This window comes from Elephantulus edwardii, unplaced genomic scaffold (assembly GCF_000299155.1).
Source record: "Elephantulus edwardii isolate Elephantulus edwardi_28Jun2011 unplaced genomic scaffold, EleEdw1.0 scaffold00322, whole genome shotgun sequence".
Taxonomy (NCBI): Eukaryota; Metazoa; Chordata; class Mammalia; order Macroscelidea; family Macroscelididae; genus Elephantulus; species Elephantulus edwardii.
The window spans coordinates 1,035,818-1,059,750 of NW_006400072.1; the positions used below are offsets into that span (position 1 = coordinate 1,035,818).

The 23,933-nt window shown below is 46.8% G+C and overlaps 1 protein-coding gene across 4 annotated transcripts in view; it reads right to left on the minus strand.

Moving 5' to 3' along the window:
* Window positions 1-23,933, minus strand: part of IQSEC1 (IQ motif and Sec7 domain 1) — a 222,191-nt gene that overhangs the window by 29,922 nt on the left and 168,336 nt on the right. For 3 of the 4 annotated variants that reach the window (XM_006901363.1, XM_006901362.1, XM_006901361.1), the window contains exons 2-3: window positions 20,447-20,741; window positions 13,819-15,074 (exon numbers count right to left, since the gene is read on the minus strand). In XM_006901363.1, the coding sequence (XP_006901425.1) occupies window positions 13,819-15,074; window positions 20,447-20,741 (1,551 nt within the window). Of the gene's footprint in view, window positions 1-13,818; window positions 15,075-20,446; window positions 20,742-23,933 lie in introns of those variants that run through there. The other variant, XM_006901364.1, reaches the window with a different exon arrangement.

Here is a 23,933-nt window from a genome sequence, read left to right on the forward strand (position 1 = left end):
AACAACAACAACAACAACAACCCCTACTCCTACCAGGACCCTCCTATCTTCTCTCATTTGTTTTTCTCTCCATTGCTTTCCAAGTTTTAAAATATCATTTATTGATTTTAAAATGTCTTCCACTGTTCCTTCTTCTTAATATTTTCCCTTTCCTTCACCTATCTTGTCTTCTTCCTTCCTCCTTTCTATCCTGATTCTCCTTTCTTTCGCATGCCTCTCAGTTTTAGTTTTTCTCTTACTGTTCAAGATTGTTTTTGTTCCCCCTTTCCACTGTTGCTGCCTGGCAGCAAACTTCAGTAGTAATTAAACAGTACACACACAGACACACAGACACACACAGACACACACACACACACCCCCCCTCCTCTCCAGCTTCACCTACTGGGCAAGAGTAAAGACAAGCTCCTGCTCCAGGCGATACATGACAGGCTGCAACCGACTCCAGCTCAGCCAACTGCTCTGTACAAACAGAGAACTTCGCACACCCTCCATCCTCCTCAGACTCACAGGAGGTGAAACACCAAGACCTGACAAACCATAGGGCTGCACATCACATTCGTATAACTCCGTCAGACACATCAAACAAAATAATGCAAAGACAGCACCACAATGACTTGAAGGCAACAAGTAACTTTATACCACTCAGAAAAACAGGGCAAGATGACAAAAAAAAAAAGGTGGCCAAAATACAGAACCAGACAATCATTCAATGGGAGAAATGCTACTGGAACTTCCTAATAAGGAAATTAAAAAAGAATGACTAAGTGCTTTTAAAAGACTGGAATGGGGGAATATAAAAAAAAACACAACCACAGAAAACATGAAAGAATTTTTTTTTAAAAAGATGCAAGGGCACACGGATAAAATAAATTCAAAATTAGAAGCAATAAAGAAATAACAAGTGAAATCCAGAATATTAGAAACAAATTTTTTGAAATGGCTAACACACTGGAAGGCCACAAGAGTCCACTGAAGCCATGGGATAAATAATTACTGAGATGGAAGATAAATTATTTTATTTCTAATTTGTTAGAGGAACAATCAGAAAAAATAAGGAAAGAAAATGAAGAAATGATGAGAACTGTGTGAGACTCCATCAAGGGAAATAACTTACATGTGACTGGAATTCCAGACAGGAAGTGCCGGGGTAAAAAACCAAAACAAACCAACACACAGAGGAAATTGTTGAAGATTTGCTGGAAAAAACTCCCCAAATATTATGAAAAATAATGGAAATATATATTCAAGAAGTGGAATGAACTCAAAATAGGATAGATCCCAAAAGAAAATAAATAAGACATATCATAATCAAATTTATCAAAATGAGAGACAAAAAAAAAATACCGAAAGAAATTTGGGGAAAATGAAAAGTTATCTACACAGGTGAACCAGTAAGACTAAGCTCTAATTTCTCAGAAGAAACTAGGCAGGTAAGAAAGCTATAAGATGACATATAAAACTCCAAAGGGGAAAAAAAAATGCTAACCAGAATTTAAGATACCCAGCAAAATCGTCCCTCAAATATTAGAGAGAAAATAAAATAGGGCATTTCCAGACAAACAGAAATGAAAGTAATTTGTGAAGGCTAGAGTATAAAGGTTTTTAGGTTTTTTAAAAAAGATCAATCTTATACGAATACTAATGGGAGTTGTCTGTACAGAGAATCGACAACAGAGAAATAAAAAATGAACACACATGACCACATCATTCAAAAACCAACCCAGACCTAGAAATACACAATGTAAAATACGCAAACAGATATATACACACACATACTTAATGCAGCATTGTTTAAAATGGCAAAGATATGAAAACAACTCAAAAGTCCATCAGTGGATGACTGGTTAAAGAAATTACGGGACATTTATACAAAAGAGTATTACTCTGCAATACTACAGAATGATAAAGAATTCAAGAAACAGTGCATAACATGGAAGAATCTATAGAGTAGGTTATGCTGAGTGACAGAAGTCAGTCACAAAATGACATATAATGTATAAAGCCACTTTTAAAAAGTGACAGAAAAGTTTATACTAAGAATCATTCTTGAATGGTTACCAGAGACTGGAAGAAAGGAAGAGGGGAGTAAAAAGAAAAACCGAAAAACAACCAGATAAAAAGACATTTATTAAGATGAATGAAGGAGAAGCAAATATACAAAAAGAGGTTGATTGGGTATTTTAATTAATTATATTAATTGTGGGTCACAACAAATTGCGGCTAACATTCAGAAGAATGGGAATCACAGAACACTTGATTGCATTCATGTGAAACCTATTCTTTGGACCAGGAAGCCATAATCAGAAGAGAGCAAGGAAACACTACATGGTTCAGAATCAGAAACAGTGCATCAGGAATGTATCCTGTCTTAATACCTTTTCATTCTATATGTGGACTGATCATTTGGGAGGCTGGACATTATGAGGGGGAATGTGGCAGCAGGATCTGAGGAAGACTCATTGACCACTTACGTTATGCAGATGACACAACCTTGCATGCTGAACCAGAAGGACCTGAAGCGCTTGCTGCAAAAGTTTAAGGACTGCAGTCTTCAATATGGATTGAAGTTCAACATCAAGAAGACAAAGATTTTCACCACTGGGCTGATTGGTAGCACCATGATAGAAGGAGAAGAGATTAAAGTTGTTAACAAATTTCAGCGTGCTTGGCTCCACAATCTTGGCACCAGCAGTCAAGACATCAAAAGATGAATTGCTCTGGGGAAAGCTGCTGTCAGGGATTTCTCAAAGTGCTCAAGAAAAATTATGTCCATCAGGAAACTAAGGAACGCCTGATTCTGGCCATGGTCTTTCAACTACTGCTACGCATTAGAGAGCTGGACAATGGATAAGGATGGCAGAAGAAGAACTGATGCCTTGGACTGCAAAGAGAACAAACAGGATTTATCCTTAATAGGGTGAAAACAGGCTGTTCCTTGGAGACAAAGATTTTTTTTAATTAATTTTAATGAAATTTATTGAGACTTTAGAAATCCATTCATTCATTATTGCATTTTTCTCCCTGCCCATCCCTCCCCACCCTAGTATACTCTTCTCTTTGAAAAGTAAAAGTCTTTTATTGTTTTACAATTCCTCCCCCCAGGTCCATTACACTATGCAGCCTTCACTCTGGACTCCTATCATGACAATAAAACCTAATCACATATCCCTCTTAAACAGTTTTCTCCCTCATCTGTTTCAATGCAGTTTACATTATTTACCCCCTCTTTCCTCCCAACCCCGAGGTCAGTCCTGTTTTACAACAGTGGTACTATGCAGTATTTGTCCTTTTGTGACTGAGATACTTCACTCAGCATAATGTCCTCCAGGATCACCCATTTTGAGTAATATTTCACGAGTTCCTTGTTTTTCAATGCAGCATAGTATTCCATTGTTTGAATATACCACAGCTTCTCTATCCATTTGTTTGTTGATGGGCACTTAGGTTGTTTCCAACTCCTTGCTATTGTAAACAAAGCCAAGATAAACATGAGTGTGCATATATCTGCTTGGGTGTCAGTTATGGTCTCTTTGGGGTATATTCCCAGTAGTGGAATTGCTGGGTCAAATGGTATCTCTATTTGCAACTTTTTGAGAAAGTGCCATACTGCCTTTCTCAGTGGTTGTACCATTTTACACTTCCACCAACAGTGAATAAGGGTTCCAGTTTCTCCACAACCACGCTAGCATTTGTTGCTTGCTGTTCCGTTAAATTTTGCTATTCTTACTAGGGTGAAATGATATCTCATAGTTGTTTTGGGAGGCAAATATTTTTAAGCTCTGTCTCACATACGCTGGGCATGTGGCCAGGAAGGACCAGTCCATGGAGACAATGCAGAAGAGGAAGACAGATGAGATGGATTGACACAGTAACTAGGGTAATGGGATCAGGTATGTTGGAGATAGTGAGACTGGCTCAGGATAGAGCTGAATTCAGAGCTATTATACATGAGGTTGTTAAGAGGAGGTGACTAGATGGCACACAGCAACAGCAACAACATATATTAATAATGTTACAGAACAAAAAAGTATGTGAATGACTGAATGAAAAGCAGTATGATTTGTAATCTTCCAAAATATAATAAAAGAAAGAATAAAAAATGGGAAAACAAAAGAACAGATGGGGCTGAAGGAAGAAGTTCAAGCTGCATGGAAGGCAGTGGAGAAAAAGCAAGGCTCCAGGAATTGATGGTACATCAACAGAGATGCCTCAACAAAAAGATACAATGCTGGAGGTACTTACTCATCTACAGAGGAAATTTAGAAGATAGCTACCTGGGCAAACAACTAGAAGAACTGTGCCCTTCATATATCCATATATGTGCCATTCCAAAGACAGGCAATTAGCAATGTGGAAATTATCAAGCAATCTTAATATTACATGCTAGTAAAATTTTGCTGGAGAGAATTCAAACCAAATGAAGCTAGATATCAGTGAGGAATTGTTAAAAGTTCAAACCAGATTCCCAAGAGAGGTATCATTGCTGTTGTCAGAGAAATCTTAACTTGTAGCAGAGTATACCAGAAAAATATTTACCTCTCTTTTATCAACTGTGTGAAGACATTTGATTGTTTGAACCATAAAAAAATCAAGGATAATCTAAAGAATGGGAATTCTAAAACTCTTAGATGTGCTCATATGGAACATACACACAGATCTAGAAGTAACTGTTCAAATAGAAAGGGATTCTACATTGTTTAAAATTGGAAAAGGTAGGCACCAGGGTGATATCCTTTCACCTTATTTATTAAATCTGTATGCTGAACAAAGCCATATAGTTTAGTTGCATCAGGACTGGAGGAAGACTCATTAATAAGTCTGACCTCGTTCCCTTCCTGCCTGTCCCATTCCCATTTTCAGAGATGTAACACTTCCCTTCCTCTGTGGTCCCCTTCTCATCCATCCCCTTTATTGGGGCATGCTTTTGTCTCAGCTGGGCTGGGACAGATCCCCTCATCTTTGTTGTGGTTGTTTTTTTTTTTTCAAGGTGGGGCTACATGCGGCCAGTTTATTGCAGTTAAATACCTCTCTATGTTGTTCTTTTTGGTCCATTTTTTTTTTCCATAAAGAAAATTAAAACACACGCATGCACACACACCCAAAGGAGAACAAGGATCAAAAGACAAGAGGTGGGGGTGGGACATGGCCTCCTTGTGCAGGTTCAGGCCGTAGGGAGGACCCCCAGGGGCTCCCTCCCTCCCATAAGCACCCCGTCTTAGCACCTCTAGAGACCAAGGAGACAGCAGGATATGGCAGGGCCCCTGTCCACCCTCTTGCCTCCAGGCAGGACGAGATGTGCTGGGGCACAGTGGGGGCCAACAGAGGGGAGACAGACAGACAGATGGGGGTGGGGGATGTCATTTCCAAGTTGAGGTGGGTGATGAGATCCCCTCATCTTTGTAAGAGTGTCTTCCTCAGCAGAGTGACTCATGATGGAACAGATGTCCTCCAAAGAGAGTGAGCTCCTTGTCTCTAAGGAGTGTATTAGCTGGACTTGACCTCTTGATGGTGGCAGTGTTGGGAACTTCTCTTTGGGGAAGGGGCTGCTCACCAGGGCCTCTTAGGTCCTTCCAGCGTCTGCTTTGTATCTGAAGGTAATGGTCACATTTGCCTTCCCCTCCACCTGACGCCTAACTGCGTGACCTTTTAGAGCGTATGGGGGAAGAGGTGGCAGAAAACACTGCTGAGTTTTAGAGGCTGCATTTCTACTACACTCTCCTACCATCCAAGGGAGTGCAGTATGCAGATGACATAGCCTTGTTTGCCAAAATTGAAGACAGCTTGAAACATTCACTAATGAAGGCAACATACCTTCAGTATAGATTATGGCTGTCCATGAAGGAAACACCAATTTTCACAAATGGACGAGTAAACAACATCATGATAAATGGAGGGGGGGGGAATTAAGTTGTCAGCAATTTCATTCTACTTGGATCAAGAATCACTATTTATGGAAGCAGCAGTCAAGAAATCAAATAGCATACTATGTTTATGTTGCCATAAAGTTGAAAGCTGGACAATGAACAAGGATGACAGAAATGATGCCTTTGAGCTGTGGTGCTGGAGAAGAGTGCTGACTATTTCATGGACTACCAAAAGGACAAACAGATAATGTCTCGGAAAAGGTGCAGCCAGGGTGCTCTCTGGAGGCAAAAACAGTAAAATTTTGTTTCACAAACTTTGGGCACATTGTGGTGTAAGCAAAGACTACTGAATATACTCCAGATTGTTAGAAGAATAAACAAGTAGTCTTAGCCACAATGCTCCTTAGAAGCAAGGACAGTGGATTTCAGCTTGCTTACTAGAGACAGAGCACTAGGAAAAACTATTTTTTTAAAAAGTCACAATGCTTTAACGAGATGGATTAATACTTTGGCCTCAAATACACCACAGATCATAAAGCTGACACAGGACTTGGTGATATTTCATTTCATTATACACAAGGCTGTTATGATCCAGAGACAAGAGGAAACAAGCTGGAGCACAGCAGGTATGAAGAAGCATGGCTGCACACTGTCAGTTCACTAAGGTACTGTTGTTGTTTGCCACTGACTAGGAAGCAATTCATAGCTAACCCTCTAGTGGGTCTTCAGAGGCTATAAATCACATGGGAACAGACTGCCCACAGTTCTTCCTCTGAGAAGTTTGTGGATTTGAACTGTGTGCCTCTGGCTGGCAGTGCAGCTCCTTACTGCCAGGCCACCAGTTTCCTCCATGTAGGTATCAATCACCATTATTGACTAATTTGAAATAGTTATTCCTGAAGGTCACAGACTACAGCCTTCAGTATGAATGATGCCTGAACAAGAAGAATAAAAAAATCCCCACAACATGATGAGAGTCAAGAGTGAAAACTGCTTAGGCCTTTAGGAAAGCCCGGTGCACCACATTCCTCAGTCATTCACTCTGGGTCTGCAGGCCTGGTTAACCTTCCTTGGCGGTGTCTCCAATCAAGCCTTCCAAGATGCTGGCTATTGACTCTCCCCATCCTGATCACCTCCAGCAGGTAGAACACAGGGGAAGAAATGCAGGGAGCTGGCAGAGCTGGTCTCCTGCCTCTGGCTCCTGAAGCCTGGCCTCCCCTCAGTTCAATGTGCAGCTCCCAGCCCGGGTCTGGTTGCGAGCATTTCCTGGAGTGACTGTGCCATCAGGCAGATGGCAGCTGCTCCAAGATGCTGCTCCCCACACTGCATCACCTTCTCAGGTTCCCTTTGTTTAGTTTTCCTCCCATTGTCCCAATCTGGATGCCACAATTCCTAACTCAGACCTACCACAGACCCTGGAGGGGTGTGGTACCTCCAGACAGAGACCCCAACTGGAGAGTTCACAACTAGAGGGGAGGTCCAAGAAGTGAGCAAGGGCTAAGTGGACAGGGAGGCCACAGCTGGGCTAAGAGCCAGGGATATAGGCAAGGAGTGAGTGGACCTGGATGCGGGGATGTGATGGGAGGGATCCAAGGGTGGTGTAGAAAGAGAGAGATGAGGCTGAGACACAGAAATCTAAGGGGGGGGGGCTGCTTTGGGTTTCAGGACTGCTCTGTGTCTACTAAGACTTCCTGTCCCCACTCTAACCAGGTGCCCCAAGCCTTGTCCAGCACCTTGCTGGCTGCTCCAGTGCCCACCTCGGGCAAACCAGCAATTTCTGTCCGGCTCTCAGAGGCCCCAGACTCCCAGCTCCAGCTCTGCCTCCACAGTGGGGTCTGGTGCGTTTTGTACTTTGCCAATACCAGCCCTCTTGGGGCCTCAGCGAGGCTTTAGGGAAGATGTGGGAGTGGCAGGCACATCTATAGAAAGGTTTTATAAACAGAAAAGCTCTAAAACTGGGTAGGGAAGGTAGTGTTTAAAGAGCACAGTTTTAGACCAGCAGTGTCTCCGTCAATCCTGCCAACACCCCACTGAAGTGGTATCACTGCGCCCGTTGAACAGAGGTTCCCCTGCACGGCTGGGGACTCACAGTGACCCTATGAACAAAAGATCTGAACCCTGTTCTATCCTGCGCCATCTTCACATTTCCTGACACACAAGAGCCCACTGCAGCAGGCACCGTGTCAATACACCTGGTTGAAGGTCTTCGGCTCCTTCACCATCCTGCCACCCTTCCCAGCATCAGGTCCCTCTCCAAGGAACAGCACCTCCTAGCAATATGTCCAAAGTTCGTGAGGCAAAGCCTCATCATTCTTGACTCCAAAGAGCAGTCTGGCTGCACCCTCTCCAAGACATATCCGTTTGTTCTCTGGGCCATCCATGGGATGTTCAGTGCTCTTCTCTAACACCACAGCTCAAAGGCAACAATTCTTCTTCTGTCATGCTTATTCACTGTCCAGCTCTCAGATGTACAGCAAGTGACTGGGAAGACTATGGCCTGAATCAGACATATCTTAGTCCTCAAACTGACATCATTACTCCTCAATAATTCAGAGAGGTCCCTAAACGATATAGATTTTCCCAGTGCAATGCACTGCTGGTACCAAGGGTGTTAATTGTGTATCCAAGCAAGATAAAGCTATTGACAATGTCAATCTCTTCTCCATCTATTATGATGTTGCCTATCAGTTCAGTGGTAGATGCATTCCATACCAAAGGCTGCATTCCTTGATCTTTTGCAAAAGGTACTTCAAGTCCTCCTAACTTTTAGCAAGCAAAGTTGTCATCTGCATATGCAGGTTATTGATGAGTCTTCCTCCAATCCTGATGTCACACTTCTCCTCATAGCGTGCAGCTTCTTGAATAATTTGCATAGCACACAGATTGATTAGGTATAGAAAGAGAATACAACCCTGAGGCATCCCCTTCTCAATTTTAAAGTATGCAATATTTCCCTGCTCTGTTCACAAAAGATAAGTAATTGTGCTGTCAATGCTAAGGTATGGAGTTCCAATCCACCAGCTGCTCCAATGGAGAAAAGATGGGCCAATTTCTGCCCGAGTGATTTACTGCCTCTGGAAACTCACTGGAGGGTCCGCTATGGGTCAGTTCCAACTTGACAATACTAAACAACAACAAGAAGTTAAACTTTTTGGTGGTTCAAATCCTCCAGTAGTTCCATGAGACAAGAATGGGAAATCTTCCTATCCAATTTACAGCCTCTAAAAACCCACTGGAGGGTTAGCTATGAGTTGGTTCTGACTTGATGGTCCACAACAACAACAATGATGACTGGTGTGAAGTGCAACAATGGTGAGAATCTTCATTCTGCTTGAAGGTATATCTCAAGTCCCCAACACAGGCCCTGGAACAAAGCAGGTGTTTAGTATTGTTGAATTATAGAATGGTTGAATGAATTAAAGAATCCAAATAGAGGACCACATTCATGTGAGGATCATAGAGCTTCTCTAGTCAGTGGAGAAAGGACAGATTATTAAAAAAATGGTTTAGACACAACTGGTTAATTCATATAGAAAAGTACAATTTTAGGACAGCACCCCCAATCACCTAACATGTTGTTGTTGTTATGTGCCGTCGAGTCGCTTGCGACTCATAGCGACCCTATGTACAACAGCCCTAAACTCCGCTCTGTCCTGTGCCAATCGCACTGTCTCTGACACTCCCATCCCAATTATCCCAGTCACTGAATCAATCCACCTCATAGAGGGCCTTCCTCTCCTGCACTGTCCCTCTACCCTCCCAAGCATGATGTCCCTCTCCAAGGACCGGTCTCTCCTCACAACATGTCCAAAGTATGTTAGACGGAGCCTCAGAATCCTTGCCTCCAAGAAGTCACCCGGTTCAACCCTTTCCAGGACAAATCTGTTTGTTTTCCTAGCAGTCCATGGTATTCTCAATACTCTTCTCCAGCACCACAGCTCAAAGGCATCAATTCTCCTTCTATCCTCCTTGGTCATTGTCCAACTCTCCAATGCATAGCAAGTGATTGCAAAGACCATGGCCTGTATCAGACGCACCTTAGTCTCCAGAGAGACACTATTGCTCTTCAGTACTTTGGAGAGGTCCTTAACAGCAGACTTTCCCATGCTAACATAACCAGCTAACATAACCAGATTAAAGTCCTAGAATGTATAAAACAAAGAATGTATAAAACAAAACCCCTATGTTTATGACTTGGGGCATATATGAAGACATCTTTAAAATAAAACGCAAAAAGCCAAAGTGATAGAAAGGGGAAATATTGTCAGTTTGAGGAATTAAAATGATAATTTCTGTTAGATAAGAGAATATAAGCAAGATTAAAAGACAAGTGACATATACTAAAACCTCTTTAATTGTATACTTGCATGAACTTTATGGTATATGAATTATAATTAAAAAAGACAAGAGACAGTAAGAAAGAGTGGAAGAAAATATTTGCAGCTACAATAAAAGTTTACTATCCACAATATATTAGCTGCTGTGCACTGTTGAGTCAGAATCAATCTATAGCTGACCCTCCAGTGGGTTTTCAGAGGCAGTAAATCACATGGGAAGAGACTGCCCGTTTTTCTTCCATGGAGCAGTAGGTGGATTTGAACTGTGTGCCTTTGGGATGGCAGTACAGCTCCTTACCACCAGGACAACAGAGCTCCCTAAGATATAAGGAAGACCCAACAGATCAAAATGATAATGAATTTATTAGAAAAAGAGATGGAGAATATGAATAGACATTTTATAGGAGAGAAACCTCAGATGCTTGAAAGACATACATAAAGATGCTCAAATCATGTGAATAAACAGGAAAAGTAACAAGTCAATTGAAATCAACAAAGAGACACTGTTTTTAGCCATTGGTTGTGGGGAAAATTACAATACCAAGTGTTGACAAGTGTGTGGGAGAAATAGAAATTCTCAAATTCAGCTGCAGACTGAGGACATTATAGTATGGGCTTGTTTAAAGAAACTTCTGGCAGTTCCTAGGATCCAGGGTGAGGGATCTCTAATGGTGTAGTTCCAGGAGACTTGCACTGTGCTAACCCAAAGGCCGTGCTCGCTGGCAGTTCGAGATCAGCAGCAGCTCCAGGGAGAAAGGTGGACAATCCCCTTCCATGCAATTTACAGCCCTGGAAACCCGCTGGAGGGTTAAGTTAGGAGTCAGAACTGAGTTGATGGCATGTGAGTAACTGAGAGATGGACACAGATGGGAATAATCTCCAAGGTGCACTGCTGAGTGGAAGCAGTAAACTGCACAGTGAAACTATAGGAAGCTAATACAAAGCATCTGATCCCACCCTGTGAATAAAGCTAAGATGAAGCATAGTAATAGCAGTCAATACTCATACTGAAGTTATTACACAACAGGCACTGTTCTGAACAGTCTACATTTCATCTCATGTGGTTCTAGTAATCCGATTAGCATCATCCCTGTTTAACAGGTGAGGACATTGTGATAAAAGGCTGAATAAACTGCTCACTGACATACAGACAGGAAGTCCTGGAGCCAAGAATGAACCCAGGCAGTCCAACTCCATCCAAAGCTGTGTTCTTAACCACAGTCATCCACATTGCCTAAGAATGCACATGTACCTACTAGTAACTGCACAATTAAAGAAAGGATATGGAAGGAGACTCAAAAATGATGAGCCAAAGTCATGCTATCCTTAACCCTAAGGCTTTCATTTTCTGTGAAGAATGCATTTGTGTATTACGCATATAATTAAATGTTCTTGAAGGCAGAAAGAATCTATAAAGACCAATGCTGCTGCATGGAGGGAGAGTCTTTCTTGGCCCTACAGAGCCCGTGACTACCTCCACTGCTCAGCTCTTCTCTCCTGGGTGCCTCACACCGGGATACCTCACCTGCCAGGCAAACAGGTTATTTCAGAGCCTCCACTAAGGGGACACAGGCCTGGGCCTGACCCTCAAAGGTTACAGCCATCCTGGAACTGGGCTGTGCCCAGGAGCAGGATGGGAACTGGAACATGATCCTCCATGGTTCAACTTGCTCAGGGTTCACGCGGGAAGAGGGTGCTCATTATGTGGAGCAGACCACTGGCATGTAGGAATCTCAGGGAAACCACCCTGTGGATGGGAGAGGGTTTAGACTTCCAGTTTTGGGCTGAAAGAAAACCAGTATCCCTGGCTATCCTGGGGTGAACGTGCCCTGCCCTATTTTCACTTCTGGGCCAGGCCTCTCCGACGTCAGAGAAAGTGGTGACCAGACAAAAGGGCAGCTCAGCAGAGGTCAGGACACACCGTACGTCTTGCCACCCCAGCCTAGCCTTCTGCGAAAACTACTGCTTGCTGCTGGTTCCCAGGATGCTGGTCAGCAACCACCAGGCGGGCTTGCCATATACACTTCACGTTCACAGCCCTGGGGGAGTGAGCAGCAGGCGTGAGGGAGTCGCATCGCATCGGTGCTCCCTCCCAGATCCTGGAGGCTCAGGTTTAACAAGAGCCTGCCAACCTCCCTCTGAGGGAGGGTTCCACCTTCCTCCCCTTCCTTTCGCTATTTCAGGCTATGCTAAGTTTAGTCTTCCTTAAATACCTGTCTCCCCCATTAGAACTCTTCACAGGATGCTCGACAGCACCTTTCCAGAACCCCCAGTGGGTGGCAGCTACTCTGGGGACCCAATTCACTCTGAGGAAATCAAAGAGGCCTTGTGGCTTTCTGAGATTTCTGCGAGCAAGCAGCAGGCTCATCTCCATCTTAACTCCTCCTTAGACACATGTCTGAGTTAGAGCCTACATCGGCCACCCTGGCCCCATTACCTCCCACGCTTCTCATGATCTATGACATAAAACACCAACTCCTGAGGCTGCCATGCATAGTGAGGCATGGTTAACACACTGCTCTAGCCGTCAAACAGTATGTGTCCTGAGCGCTCCTTGTGTGCTGGAACATAGCAAATAAGGCCCCAAACATGTAAAAGACCCCCTCCTGCCCTCACTTTGACCCATCCATATCTGCGGTTCCAGTGACGGTGCTCCCTGGAGGGGCATGGCCCCAGGGGCAGTAAACGCTGTCCACACAGTCCCTCAACTCATCCTCTCACGTGTCCATTCCAAATCTCTCAGTGAGCATGAAATGAAGGTGAGTCCATCCTACTTGCCCAGCTGAGGCCCAGTGAATCTTATGACCAAATGCTCTATCCTCTCTCCAGCTCCTTCCTGCTCTCTGGCATCAACAGAGCCACCTCATTACTCCTCTCACTGCCGCTGAGCTAGAACTGACTCCTAGTTGACTCTGAAGTGAATTTCCAAGGCTTTAAACAGAACAGGAAGAGACTGTCCATTTTTCTCTGATGGAGGGTTTGATGGATTCAAACCACCAAAGAGATGTGGTCTTTGAGTCAGCAGTGTAACTTCCTATGGACTACATGATCAGAATCCCCATGGATACCTTTTTGTTGTTAGGTACCATCAAATCAAGTACCACTCATAGTGCCCTATGAACAACTGATCTGAACCCTGTGCCATCATCTCATTATCGAGACCACTACTGTTGTTACCCTGTCGATCCATCTGGTTGAGGGTCTTTCACTGACCCAGCTCTATCTTACCAAGCACGAGTCTCAGCTGGAGGCTGAGGAGCCACACAGGGCCTGAACCCACTGGTTCAGTCACGGCCAAAAAGGACTGTCTTGCACCATGGTATTCGTATATCTGACTGTTTCTAAGGTTTTCTGTTAGAGATACAACCCCTGTCACTTTGTCCTGTTAGGGAGTGATTTGCACATTGTTACTTATTTTATAGCTTAGGTGTATACATGTTTTGATTGTTTACCACTTGCTCTTATCAGTACAATACTTGCCTGTCAGTTTGTTGTACAGGGTAACTTGTGGGTTGCCATGATGATGGAAATTCTGACACCAGGGTCACCCACGCCTAGTGCCTGGGAAAGGTAACTGCAGAAGCCAGGGCAGGGGAGCAGGCAGATGGGGTACTCACTTGTTGAAGAGGTTCAGGCCGATGCGGTAGTGCCTCTTGCGGATAACGTCATTGCTAAAGGCGGGGGAGTCCCAGCTGTTGCGGGTCTCTTTGTGGTATGTCTGCTTGCTGAGAGTCTGCTCCCTCAGGCTGTCCCGGGAGGAAGACTCAGAGCTGCAGTTGATGGTGTCATTGGAATTGGATGTGCTGTTAATGCTGTCGTTGTCTCCATCGGAGTAGTCCGACTCAGACTTGCTCTGCCTGTTGGCTGAGCCATTGATGGCCAGGTGGCTGTCGAGAGGCCTGGGGGGTCGGGGTCTCAGCTCGGGTTCCTCCCGGGGCAGGCTCACCTTGGGGGGGACCCCGTGGGGGCCGTGCTTGGGGCTGCCCTCTGGCCCAGCGAGGCTGCGCTCATAGACACTCTGTCGTTTGAGGGAGCCCCGGTCTGAGCGGTCACTAAGGTCCACAGAGCTGTCACTAGGAGGCTCGATGGTCAGCAGTGGGAGATGCTCCCCTCCCCGCAACCGCTGCTCTGGCCGCTCCAGGGAAGGCGTGCTCCGGCAGCTTGTGTCTGTGTCCCCCTTGTCATCCTTGTGACCAAGGGCCCAGTAGTCCTGGGTCAAGCCCCCCGCCCGCAGTCGCAGGTCCGATTCTGTGCTGGATGGCCGGTCTCCCACCTGGGAGAGAGGCAGAGGGGGCGACAGCTCCTCCTCATCAATGTACAGGGTGACGTCGCTGTACGAGGCGGTCATCTCATCCAGCTTGTGGTGGTCCAAGCCGTGCAGGCTGGGCTTCAGCTCACTGTCCCGGGCGCGCACTGCTTCGGGGGCTGGCACCTCCTCGGCATGCAGGCTGCGGCAGTTGAGGGCGTCATCAATGGACTCTGCCAACGACTTCACCTGCCGAGAGAAGGCATCCTCCAGCTCCGTAATGGCATCTGCAAAGTCACTGGAGGCGGCTGGGGACTTGATGGCTGCTGGCTTACCAAGGTCGCCACACTCAGGTGGTACCAGGGCACCAAGCTGGGAGCCATCGTTGGTCACTGAGACCTGCTTGCCCTCAAAGTAGGAGCTGTGCATTTTCTCAGGCCCCTCAAAGGAGAACTGCATCCTCATGTTGGACAGCACGATGCGTCGCGACATGCGGTTCTCGGACATGGAGCTGCGAAGGCGCTCGAAGTTCTTGTTCATCTGGTACTGGCGGAACGCCGTCTGGATGGTGCGGGCCGCATGGCGGGTCACGAGGCGCCCCCCATACTTTCGTTCTAGCATTTCCACCTGGTTGGGGAGAGGAAGGCACAATAAGAGCATTGCTGTGAGCTGGCTGGGCACAGCACCGATGCACACTCACTCTCGAGCTGAAGTCCTGAGCCCATGGGGATGGGTCTGGGGAGGTCTCAGTACAGAAATATGGGCTCCAGGGCCAGATAAGACAGAACATCGCCATGCTAAGGTTATCGGAAAGTACAGTCAATCCTCGTTAGTTGTGGATTCTGTTTATGTGAATTTGTCTATTGGCTAAAAATACTGGCCATGTTTTTGTGGTCATTTGCAGACATGCTGAACATGGCTGGTTTGGTATTCATGAATCTGGTATTTGCAGAATTTTATGGGATGTAAGTACCATGAATAAAAACAACTGACTTTCCATTCTTTGGTTTTGGCAATCTCTGGCCATGGCATACCTTACACAATTTAATAGAAAACATTTTTTTCTGAGATGTTAGAAGGAGCGAGGGCAGTCACTTCATAGGGAGGTTATGAGATTTGTCAAGGATTTTGGGAAGTTCCTGGGGCACGGAGGACTTGGCTGCAGGCTCCCAGACTTCTTTTTTAATCTGTTTTTCTTTCTTTCAAGCAGTGTAGAACTTGATGGCTGAGGGTAAGGGCAGTGAGCTTCAGGGAGGCCTGAGAGCAACACTGAATGAAGGCTCCAAAGCCAGATGCTGGCGCTGTGATCCTGGCTCTGACCCTTGTTTACATGTGACACTGGGGATGCATCCAGGAAGCCCAGACCTCTGTAGATTCCCAAACTGCAAAATATGGATAACTCTGGCAGGCACACAGTACATGCCAGGCACAGTGATAGGGTAGAAAACCTTCAACTGCTTTCCTGAAACATATTTACCATTTATAAAGCCCACAACTTCCTCCAAACCCTCACCACACTGTACAGATGGGGAATCCAAAGCCCACAGAATAGACCCAACACCCAACACACCCATCACACACCCATCATACACACACACACACACACACACACGACTTCAGACTCCAGAGCCACAAGGTGATGGCTTTCTCTTGGGTTTGAAGGCAGTGTGGAGAGCCAGCATTCTGAAAGGGCACAGCTGCCACCAAGAGCGGGAGAGCCTGGACAAGGTTTTAGGCCCTGTCTGGCAGTGTCTTCCGGGTGACATGTGGACCCTGGAGTTCTGAGGCCACCATAACCAAGGGCATCCCTGAACTTTGCTCCTAAGTGAAAAGCAAACACACCTCTGCAGCTGAAGCCAACACTAAAGGAGTTCAAGAAATGCAACATAAGTGTGGTGTTAGTTTAAAAGTTGGCTTTTTAAAGCATTACATTAGCTTTCTCTGAACTCTTAATTGTTGATATATGGTCTTCAAATCAGTGTGGTCTCTCAAATCAGCAACAGCTAGAGGATCAATTATAAGCGAGCACTATCCACACTGGGTTGTGTGTGAAAACACCACCACAGGAGCAGCAGTGCAATTTGTGTTTAAGCATTCGGTTGCATCCAGCCTGGCCCACTGCTTGCTAGTTTCTGGGGGGGAAAAAATCGGACTGCATACTTGCAGTCATGTGAGTCATTCCCCTGACAGCTCTGAGTGTCTGTAGGACCTTCTAGCAAATCTTTTCAGTGAACCCAAAAGATCATAGAGGAATTGGGGAACTGAGCCATTAATGGGGCTGTTAATATCAGACATTATGGATTTATATTACTGAATGAGCATTTGCTATTATGTCGACCCGAGGCTTCTGATTAATAGTGTTATTAATCTGAGTTCATACTAAAATAAAAATAGTAAGGCACTAGCTTCTCCACCAGCCACCGCTCTCTTATGAACTGTCTGACAGCTGATGTAGAGAAAGGGTCATTAGGAGTATAGGTCCAACCTGCCTGTGACGTATCAAACATTATTACCCTTAAGAAATCAAGAGTTTGAAAGTGTGAACAAATAGATGCTGAGCAAAACAAAGACAGGGCCTGAGTGGGAAGGGGAAAGTAACTTGTAAAGAGTGGGGCCTGGGCCTCTTATTCCAGCCAGGTAGCCGGGCAGATGATGTCACAGTTCTGTTCTTCTCTGGAACATGGGGTGGTGTGTCACATATATCTAGGCAAAAATGTGTCTAGCTCCGAGAGGCAAATCCATCCTGGGGAGGGGGGACTTAGAGACACACAGGCCTGGAGAGTGTGGGCTCCTCACTCCTCCCTCACACACTGATGACCGATGACCATACTAGCTCCCCTGTGGTCCCCCTCCCCCAGGGAAGGTGGCACAGACTGGGCACAGCACCTCACTGTAGCAGTGTGTGTGTGTGTGTGTGTGTGTGTGTGTGTGTGTGTTCTAAACGACTTTTCAGAGATCAGCCAGGCCTGGAGTCAGCCAGGGTGGTTCTGTTTTTCCTTTGCCCTGAAGTTAATGAACACCATCCAAAGAGATGACATCACTTCCATATGTGTAAGCAGAAAACTCCTACTTTCTGAGTTGCCAATGGGGCTCTGAGAAGCCCACAGGCTGACAAGGGGCAGAGGCGGAGGTCGAGGGAGCTCGTTTGCTTTACTGTTCTGCCTGTAAAGGCCTTTGACCCTGGGTCCCTCATGTGAGCTCTGTGTGGGAACATCTGATGCAACGGCCATCGGCTCCAGCTCATACCTCACTCCAGGGCCTTTCTCCAAGCCAGGGTTAGAATGTGCACACCAGGCAATGAACCTAATTTGTCTGAGACCCTCTCAGGGAGGAGGGCTTCCAGCTGGCAGAAATGGGTTCTGTGCTTACCTGCTTAGTCATTTCAGACCCTCCTGTACCACCTCCCTAGGAGTGACCAGAGTGTGATCTCTCATCTTATCCAGCCCCAGACTCTCTGTAGATGGTCTTTTGGGGCTGGTACTTACCCAAGTTTAAAACTTGATTGGGATCCAGGGTGGAAATGGAAATTAATACTACCTGCTCACCAGCCAAGGACCACACAGCTTCACTTAATGACACAAACAACTTCGCATCTCAAAAGGGTGAGGAACTGCCTTATATCGCAGCTGAGGACAGGGAGGCCCAGAGAGGTGACAGGACTCATCTGGCCAGATCTCCTCCCCAGGGCTTTCCCACCAGGCACTCCACCGTCCCTTTAAAGGAACACACATCCAAATGGTCGGGCAGAGGAACCAAAGGGATGAATGCTCTGGGACAAAGTGCTTGTTTGGTCTTGCAGACTTCCTGTCCTCACTGACAAAAGGAAGCTACTAGAAGGTGCTGAGGGCTCCAGGTCACAAGGAAAACACATGTAGCTCCTTTCAATAGAATGGGACTTAAAAAATCCATGCAACCATGAAATGCTTTTATCTGGTAATTTCCATGCCATCTATTCCCACTTCTGCCTGGTCTGCCAGGAGTTCAGGGACTGGGGATACATTTTCCCGGTCCCCTGCTCTACCAGGCCTCCCCTGCTGTCCTCAGCCTCTCACACAGGCTAAACTCACCTTGCGTAGGGCCTTTGTACCTGCTGTTGCTTTTTTCTGAAACATCCGTTCCTTAAGTACCCTTTCTATTGGCACCTCGGTGAGGCCTTCCTGACCACCCTCATCCATTGCTCACCACCTCCAGTCACTTATTTCCTTCCACTCTGGAGTTCCTATCACTTTGGGGATTTTTATCTTTACTTCTGACTTGCTCATTGTCTGCTGCTCTACAGCTCAAGCCATCTATTTCACCGCTGACTCCACAGCACAGGCCCTGGCACACGACTGACATTCAGCTAAAGTGCACCCAAATAAATGAGTAGTTGTAGTTATATTAAGAATATCACGGTCTCCATGGCCCTCTCTCTGTTAAGGCTAACATTTCTTATTCTTATTTCAGTGGCCCTGATACAGGTATCTTTAACCATAAACTATTCTAATCCTCTTTGGATCTGGGTACAACAGATAACTAAATGCAGAGGCTATTCTCTCTTGCCACTGGCCTGGTTGTGGGTCCAAGTGCCCTGCGGGTAAAGGGGCCTCACTGTTTCCACAGCATGACCAGGGGCTGTTAGCTCATGGGTCTATCTCTTGCTGGCTCTCATCAGTGCTGAGGGAATCACAACTAACTATCCTCTCACGGGGCAGCACCATGAACAGACTGTGGAGGGGGCCCCTTGTCAGGAGAGGGACCCAATCTAAATGGTGTCTTCACTTGTCGCCAGAGGAACTGAAGCTGTACCAGGCCAGGCCAGAGAGAAAGAGGAGGGGGCAGGAAGAGGACAGGCTTGGCAAAGAGCAGATGTGGGCAGGAGGGAAGAGTAAGGTGGCTTCTGTAACACAAGGTCTGGGTGTCCACTGGAGAAGTTACATGGGACATGTAAAAACCCCATGTGGGGTTTATCAGGAGACCACGTAGAGCTGGGGGACATATGACAGATGGGCAGGACACTGCATACTTCCTGGTAGGCCAGGGCCCCTCCTGCAGTCCGAGAGCCTGAGACACTGAAAAATGAACCTCTCACTCATCTTTTCATCCAAGTTCATCTTCTCATTCATAGTAACATACCTACTAGGTGCCCGACTATGAGAGACTCAGGTGAGACCTACCTGTCCCTCTGGGCTTCCCATTCCCTCTGCCTCCACACTGGGAGAAGAGACTTCCTGTCTCTTCAGCCCCTGCTCCTTCTCCAAGTCTGGCCAAGCACACTGGCTGTGCATCTCCCTGCTCTGTCACACAGAGGCCATGGCCTCAGGGGAAGAAGGTGGGGCCTAGAAACACACACTGGGACCAGAGCAGTGTTGTGTCCGGTGGATGCACACACAAACATACAGCTGTAAACCTGAGGAGACTGAGGGGACAGAGTAAGAAACCTCACCCCTGGGGCTGGGGCCAGGCTTGTCTTCTTGAAGCCTGTGCTATTTCTGTTGTAATGAGACCTCTTCCCACTCCACTCTAGGGCTCCCTCACTCAGACTCACATTCTCCCTGAGCTTCAGTCCTAGGTTGGGACCACGGGACAGTTGTGGCCACATGACCTGGTATCTTTGTGGTGTACAGATGCCCTCCGTGACTCTCAGAGCTTGGCCACAGGGCTCTGATAACCAGCACAGAGGAGAAGGGATTCTGAGCAGGTGCCCAGGAAGGAAAATCAAGTGGAGGGCACTTAAGTCAGGTGTGCTGGGTCAAAGTCCTGGGAGAAGCCAATGATGGAGCTTGGCTGAGATGAAAGCCGCATTTGTCGCAAATATCCACTAAACGCACCGTCCAGTATGTCGGGGAAAGTGAAAGCACACCGGCACTGATGGACTGCCTGTCCCCACAGCAGACCAGGCCTGGTTCTGCATACAGCTATGTGCGGCACATCGGGGAATGCAACTTGGGAGGATGCACACTGGGCAGGGCTGCTTGGCCCTGTATCCCCACATGGCTGATGGGCTGGGCTGTGCCTACCTGCTTATCCTGCAAGTCCGAGGAGAGTTCATAGCTCTCGGAGAGTGATCGCGAGCGCTTGATGGCCTCTTCCTCGGCCTGCTTGCGAAGGATGGAAGTGGAGTGCTGTAGCTTGGGCCGCCGTGTACGCTGCTGCTGCCCTGGAGGCCCCGTATAGAGCCCATAGGCCCCCAGGGATGTGTGTTCGTAGTGGTCGGGGCTTAGGCTGGTGCTGGACACCAAGGGACCCTGGTGGTAGGCAGAGGGGCTGTCCAGAGATGTGCTGGTCTCACTGCTGGGCACCTCGCCCTCCACGCTGCAGAGGAAAGACAGATAGAAAGTGTGAGTGAAGAGATCAGAGGCCAAGGTCCAGTGGGCATGAGAGAGAGGGAACCATCATGAGGCAGCCTTCCATGACTATCAGAGCCAGCCTTCCTGCTTCGGCCCTTGGTCTCCCTTCCCTAATGACATGCGGCAGCCTCAGGGACCCGGCACACCCACAAGGCTCCCACCTCACTCAGACTCACATCTCTGGGAACAGACCATCTTCTAACATCAATCTGTCTCATAAAGACCACTTTCTAAAATCGACTTGTTTTATTTGCACTGTCTACCTTTCATCTTCCAAATGACAACGTCAGCTCCTCTACTCTCTGAATACAGAACAGCACCCAGGGCTGTGCAGTCAGTATTTGCTGGATGACTGCATGGACCACAACACCCTCTTTCCTTTTCCCACACCAGAGAATTGAGAACAACACTGAGTCCTCACTTCTTTTCTTTACAGCAATTAACAAAAGCAGTCTTTATTGTACATTTCCTTGGTCTAGGTCAAGGACTACAGCCTTCAATATGGATTGAAGATTAACATCAAGAAAACAAAGATTCTCACCACTGGGCTGATTGGTCGCAACATGGCTCTACAATCAACACTCTTGGTACTAACAGCCAGGAAATGAAAAGACAAAATGCACTAGGCAAGTCTGCTGTCAGAGACCTCTGGAGACTTTTGGTGTGCCTGATTCAGGCCATTGCAATTACTTGCTATGTGTCAGAAAACTGGACAATGACTAGAGATGATAGGAGAGTTGTTGCCTTTGAGCCGTGGTGCTGGAGAAGAGTATTGACTGCTAGGAGAACAAACAGGTTCATCCTACAGAGGGTGAGACTAGGCTGCTCCTTGGAGGCAAGGATTTTGAAGTTTCGTCTCACATACTTTAGACATGCTGGGACCAGTCCTTGGAGAGGGACATCATGTTTGGGAAGAAGACCCTTGGTAAGATGGATTGATTCAGTGACTGGGGTAATGGGGGTAGGTGTGTCAGAGACATAAGATTGGTACAGGATAGAGCAGGGTTTAGGGCTGTTGTACATAGGGTCATTATGAGTCGCAGGCGCTACTCAACGGCACATAACAACAACAATAGGTACTATGTAAGTGCTGTGTAAAGTTTTCACTAAATCTCAAAACGAATCTGTGAAATAAGCATTATTCATTTCCTTTGCAGAAAGAGGGAGCTCTGGTAGCTAAGGGGTAAGGAATCGAGCTGACAACCCAAAGATATGTGGTTTGAATCCACCAGCTGCTCTGAGGGAGAAGGATGGGCAATCTCCTCTTGTGTGATTTACCACCTCTGAAAACCCTCTGGAGCTAAGCTATGGGTCGGTTCTGACTTGCTGGTAAGCAACAGCAGCAGCAAGTAAAAAATCCAAAGCTCATAAAAGGGGAGAGACTTGCCCAAGCTCACTCAAATCCCGAGGAGAGTCAGCATTATAGCCTGAGCTGATTGAACTCCTATGAGGAAGTTCTCGCTCCACCAGGTTGTGTTGTTTTCCACAGACCCTTCTAGAAAAATGGCCCCAGTATGTAAGACGAAGCCTGTCATCTTTGCCTCCAAGGAGCACTCTGGCTGCACCTTCTCTAAGCCACGTCTGTTTGTTCTTTTGACAGTCTGTGGGATATGCATGTTTGCTGTATGAAACTCTGACCCATTACCCGTCAGAGTGCCAGGTGGCCCCCAATCTTCACATGAGCTGCAGGAAAGCCCTACCACCAGTTGTGGGACCCCAGGTACTGGCTCTTTGTCACCCCTGATGCTCCTCTCTGTCCCTCCATTCAAGCTTCTCTGCAGCCACACAAGGAAGTGTATCCACACACACATCCTCCAGAGTGGAAATGTTTTAGTTAGCAGCTCAATCTTTTTGTTCAAGAAAAAGGCTGATGGGAAACAAGAGCTTGTCCTTGAAGAGATGCAGTCAGGGCTCCATTTACAAGAAGCGAATGTAAAATAGGCTTGTAATACTGAGCTTGCAGAAACACAGAGGCTGACATACCAGTCTCTTTCCAGCCCCCTAAACAGGAGCTGAGTATTCTGTTTCTGATGAGTTAGAAGGCTGGGCCAGGCAGGAGTGCTGACTGGGACCCTCCAAAGCCTCAGAGAACCACTCCTACTTGTCACAACTGCAGGGAGCTGACCCTCCATCAAGCCCTTTCTCCTCTGGCCTGAAAACTATTGTGAGCAGGACTGTGGGCTGCACTGCTGTGATTCCAAGCATGGTGTCCTTATTCCCAGGGAGCATGATGAGGGCTGTGCTGTGTTATGTAGACACAAGGGCTGGGAGAGTTCAGAGCACTCAGGAGGCTCAAATGCTTGGGGTCATGGGCAGCACATCAGAAGGAGGCACTGCCTGCTGGGGGCTCTGGGCACAGGTCACGGAGACTCAGGATATGACTGGGAATAAGGTGGTTGTAGAGAGGCAAGAGCTTTCTGGGATGGTGGCAACCAAGGATTCTGGCCCTTGTGGTAGCAGATTCAAGAGCACCCTTGAGAGAAAGCCATCTTCTCTAGGCAGGAATGGGACCTTCCAGCCACCTCACAGCATTCTCCTTCACCTACAGATGTCTTTCTTCTCCTATCTCACCTCCATCAGCAGAAGTGTGGACACCCTAGTGACAAAGATCTTTGCTTTAAGATGAAGTCCAGGCTTCCCCGGAGTTGGGGAGCAGCCAGGCCAACTCCCGCATACCCAAGATCATCACTGTCTCCATCCTCCAGAGCTCACCTGCTCAGGAGCACCACTTCCTCACCTGTGGGGTTTCCCCTCTGGAGGTTCAACATCTCTCCAGCTCGATTTCGTACCTTTGGGGAAGGTTCGTCTACAACCCTAGTCTGCTATAAAAGACTGAAGACCTCAGAGTCCTCAAATTTATACAGGAATTAGCAATCTCTTCTCACAGACTTTTTGGGCCATATGCAAACTGAAGGATGGGGTGGGAGGTGAACACCTGGTTCAAGTCCCTAACAGGTTAGCATCTCTGGGGCATTCCAGGGCAGGTGGCTGAGGCCCAGAGCTTTCAGAAGATGCTGCTTTGGTCCAGCAACAACCTCTCTCCTCCCAATTTTTTTTTAAATTTAACAGAACAGCAAGCAACAAATGCTGGCGAGGTTGTGGAGAAACTGGAACCCTGATTCACTGTTGGTGGGAGTGTAAAATGGTGCAACCCCTG